This window comes from Lynx rufus, unplaced genomic scaffold (genome assembly GCF_022079265.1).
Source record: "Lynx rufus isolate CCGP_SWC_20201006 ecotype Redwood Valley unplaced genomic scaffold, mLynRuf1.p SCAF_1, whole genome shotgun sequence".
Taxonomy (NCBI): domain Eukaryota; kingdom Metazoa; phylum Chordata; class Mammalia; order Carnivora; family Felidae; genus Lynx; species Lynx rufus.
The window spans coordinates 87,700,927-87,705,214 of NW_025814823.1; the positions used below are offsets into that span (position 1 = coordinate 87,700,927).

Here is a 4,288-nt window from a genome sequence, read left to right on the forward strand (position 1 = left end):
GAATCAGACAGCTCTTGAGAAGATTAAAGGTGTTGATTTTGACGTAGATTACTGTTTTCAAATCTGGGGATCATAACTAGCAGGGAAAGAATTGAGTAAAATAACTGTGGCAAAACTTCCGTATCTATGAGTTGTGTTGTGTTGTTTTTGTAAATATTTCAGAGTGTGTATCTATGGATACACACTAATAATGGAAATGAAATGATGCACACTGCTATCATTGTAAGCATAACAATACTCTATATGTCCACTGATGCATAAAGTGAGGCAATAGGAACCACCATCAATCCCAATAAATGAGGTAGGTTTCACTAAAATTCTAACTGAGAATTACTTACGATCATGTATCTGTGATAACTAGCTATCAAAACTTATGTTTTCAATAAATGTGTACTGCCCAGATGACTTTTAAAACACTTTTTGTCACCTGCAAGTATTTTTAAATTTCAATTTACGTTGGGGTGTGTGTGTGTGTGTGTGTGTGTGTAATGAAAGGTAATAGATAAAAACACTCAAAAATATAGCTTACATTTGGATGAAATTCTCAGGAAGAAGTACAATGGGGGTGAGTTCAGGGAGGAAAAAAAGGATCATGTAGACTATCTCACTGTTAACGAAGAATTTGATCACGTGTTCTAAGAATTGATTACAGTATCGAATTGCTATTTCAATAGATACCTTTAAAAGATTGATGTGATCGTGTCACCCATATTTCAGTAAGAAAGATTTTTATAAGAGCATTATTTGAAAATGTGTCAAAGCTCAAGAACTTTATTTAAAATTTTATTTTAATTTCTTTGTTGTGACCATTTTGCTTTTTTACAACGTCCTACGTTGGGAATTGCGCCCTTGTAACTATAACAACTAAGGATAAAAATATTTTAGATGCCAACTGAAAAACGTGTCAGATTTTAAATTCCTTTAGATTGGACCCACGCAGGAAAAGGAACAGGGTGGGTGGGCTTCCAGACGCTGGGGCGGAGGGAGCTTCGACTGTGACGTTCTCAGACCCTCCCTCCCAGCCCGGCTTCTACCAGCTTCCTCTGGAGATGATTTGCAAAACATGACTGATACCTTTCATTAAATGTTTGTTCCTTGCCTGAGCGGATGACACGACCAATCGGTACATCTAAATCTCAGAGTGGCTCAAGGAAGTGCTTGTTAGGAATCCCCTATTTACAACGAAGAAAAGCCAAAGCGATGTCCTTTTCCAAGTAAAGGCTCTTCGTGCCAAAGCGCTTTCCCTGAGCCAAGATGACACTTCCCTTAATAAATGCCATAAATTCGAAAAAAGAGGTAATTCTGCGTCACTAATGCTTCACAGAAAATGATGTGGCTGAAAGAGGGAGCTATTTGTCCAGAAAAGGGGGGATTACATTAAAGGGGAATTACTTTCCTCCTGAATTGATCTCCCCCATCCCCACATAGGCTAAAGCTACCCGCAGCAGAAATCGGCTTGTTACATGTGGCTCGCGCGCACCAGACGCTTCCATTTCCCTTTCGGTTTCAAACGTTTTGCCTTTGTAAGGTCCAGTCACGCCAACATTCTCCCAGAAATGTTCACTGCTTCAGGATCAAGATGTCTGGTCGAGGGAAGGATGCAGCTGCAGGCGACACCGCCTGGGGCCGCGCAACACCGGAGACCTCACTTCCCAGCCCATGCATCAGAGACACTGGGGCGGGGGGGATTGGCACCTCCTGAAAGAGGTGACCCGCGCCCTTCACCCACAGACGCACGCCGCGCGCAGACAGGCCTGGGTCTCGGAGTCTACGCGCGCAAGCGCCAGGGATGCACCCTTGCAGCCACCAAAGGACGAAGAACTCAAGGTGTCTACTTAGCGGGGCGATGCATCAACAGCCCTCCGCAGAGGGGAGGATGGACACGGATCCTTGACCGCCAGGCCGGTTACCATCCCAGACCTCCATAAGAAACAGTTACACACTCTCGCCTTCCACGCACACACACAATGGGGCGCGCGCGCGCGCACACACACACACACACACACGGACCCAGTAACCAGGAAACCACTAAGGTGCACAGAACGGAACTGATTCACAGGACAACCCTTCACCGTGTTCGAAACCCTTTTTCGATTATGTGGGTGGCTCTGAAAAGAGCCTTTGGGTTCCAGGGCGCCCGGCGCGCCTCACTTGGAGCTGGTGTACTTGGTGACGGCCTTGGTGCCCTCAGACACAGCGTGCTTGGCCAGTTCACCCGGCAGCAGCAGGCGCACGGCCGTCTGCACCTCGCGGGACGTGATGGTAGAACGCTTGTTGTAATGCGCCAGGCGGGAGGCCTCGCTGGCGATGCGCTCGAAGATGTCGTTGACAAACGAGTTCATGATGCCCATGGCCTTGGAGGAGATGCCGGTATCGGGGTGCACCTGCTTCAGCACCTTGTACACGTAGATGGAGTAGCTCTCCTTGCGGCTGCGCTTGCGCTTCTTGCCGTCCTTCTTTTGCGCTTTGGTGACGGCCTTCTTGGAGCCCTTCTTGGGCGCGGGTGCCGATTTAGACGGATCAGGCATTATGGCAAGTCTCTCCAAACAAAAAGAACGTGTGGCCCGAGCAACTGTATTTATACGTCCCGTATGCAAATGAAGGATCCAGAGGTCCTCGTATCTGATAGGTTCGAACCCCGCCTAACGTAATCACTGGAAAAGGTGCATGCAAATTAGGGGATGATGGACTCCTTTTCTGATTGGTCTCCATTACTATCCAATCAGATGAGGTTAGCTCCACTACCTCCGGATCATATATAAGGGCTCAGGGGGGCTGGCGGCCTCGTTACTTTGGGTCTGTCTTCTCGTCTTTCTTCTCTCTCCGCGCCAGAGTTGGCAATGTCCGGCCGAGGCAAACAGGGCGGTAAGGCGCGTGCCAAGGCCAAGTCGCGCTCTTCTCGCGCGGGGTTGCAGTTCCCCGTAGGCCGCGTGCACCGGCTGCTCCGCAAAGGGAACTACTCCGAGCGGGTCGGGGCCGGCGCGCCGGTGTACCTGGCGGCGGTGCTGGAGTACCTGACTGCTGAAATCTTGGAGCTGGCGGGCAACGCGGCCCGCGACAACAAGAAGACGCGTATCATCCCGCGCCACCTGCAGCTGGCCATCCGCAACGACGAGGAGCTCAACAAGCTGCTGGGCCGCGTGACCATCGCGCAGGGCGGTGTCCTGCCCAACATCCAGGCCGTGCTGCTGCCCAAGAAGACGGAGAGCCACCACAAGGCCAAGGGCAAGTGAGGCTGCGGAGGCGGGCCGGCAACGGCCGTGTGCCCCGGGGGCCCTGTGACACCAAAGGCTCTTTTCAGAGCCACCCACGGTTTCAAGAAAAGAGCCACACTGACCACGCAGCTTTGTCTTACCAAGGCTGCGTCCTTCCTGGCGCACGGAGAGCCAGGCCCGAGGCACAATCCGGGAGCGAGTATGCGCACCGTGGCCTCCCGTGTTTGCCGCAGGGAATGCTACCGGACACGTAGCCGCCCTTTGCGTTTGAATCTCACTCCTAAACTGCGTCTGGGGTCTTAAGTTAACCCGCTCACCGTGAAGGTATCTGTCGTTATCGGTGACCAGTTGCCTTGCACTCTGCAACGTGTCGTTCGGTCACATTTAGACACCCAGGTACAGGCTGTCTGCTTATCCCAGGCCTGGATAACAGGACAGATTCACCTGCCTTTGAAAATAAGTCTAGTTGTTAGAATCCGCTATTTGCGGTTCTTATGGGTAACCCTTAAAGATTTACATTCTAGAACGTATGGGTGCTTGAGGGAGTGGATATTGCAAAGTTTTAGGAAACATGAGGTCGTTGGGAATTATGATCTGGAGATTGAGGTCTTGTAAAGAGTCTGTTCTAGAGGCGTTTACAACATTCAGAAAGAAAATTATGTTTTTAAACGAAGTGTAAACTTTTTAAAGAAAATCTTACTGTAAGTAGAATGACCAAAAGGATTTAAATTGTTCAGTCTGGGTTGGTCAAACATTAATTCGAGTCCCTTAACCTGATAACTAAAGTTAGAGAATAAAATAATTTGTACATTGAGTTTGGTCAGGAAAACCAGGTTGTTAGGATTAGATTATGTAATATATGAGTGGATATTTCAGAAGATGACTGTTTACACGAGCTCCTCACTCTGTAATAAAGGGGAGTTGGACATTCCCAAGGGTTCTGGCGAAGTCGTCAAAATGTTAATAGCACCCACCTCATGGGGGAGAGGGATTAAGTGGTTAATTCATAATAATTCCTTTAAAACAATGTCTGGCATGTGCACAACACACACACACACAGCTTGATAACTGCT

General features: G+C 48.9%; 2 protein-coding genes across 2 annotated transcripts; one reads left to right on the plus strand and one right to left on the minus strand.

Annotated features, from left to right (window-relative positions):
- Positions 1 to 1,919: 1,919 nt before the first annotated feature.
- LOC124519855 (histone H2B type 3-B) lies at positions 1,920 to 2,534 on the minus strand. Its single transcript, XM_047090346.1, has one exon. The coding sequence runs from the start codon at positions 2,526 to 2,528 to the stop codon at positions 2,148 to 2,150; it is 381 nt and encodes a 126-aa protein (XP_046946302.1). The 5' UTR covers positions 2,529 to 2,534; the 3' UTR covers positions 1,920 to 2,147.
- A 306-nt stretch (positions 2,535 to 2,840) lies between these two features.
- Positions 2,841 to 3,233, plus strand: LOC124519941 (histone H2A type 3). Its single transcript, XM_047090443.1, has one exon. It carries the CDS (start codon positions 2,841 to 2,843, stop codon positions 3,231 to 3,233), a length of 393 nt encoding a protein of 130 aa, XP_046946399.1.
- The last annotated feature ends 1,055 nt before the right edge of the window (positions 3,234 to 4,288 follow it).

Coding starts and splice junctions, on each gene's coding strand:
- LOC124519855 (XM_047090346.1), bottom strand. CDS start 2,528: ATGCCTGATCCGTCTAAATCGGCACCCGCGCCCAAGAAGGGCTCCAAG.
- LOC124519941 (XM_047090443.1), top strand. CDS start 2,841: ATGTCCGGCCGAGGCAAACAGGGCGGTAAGGCGCGTGCCAAGGCCAAG.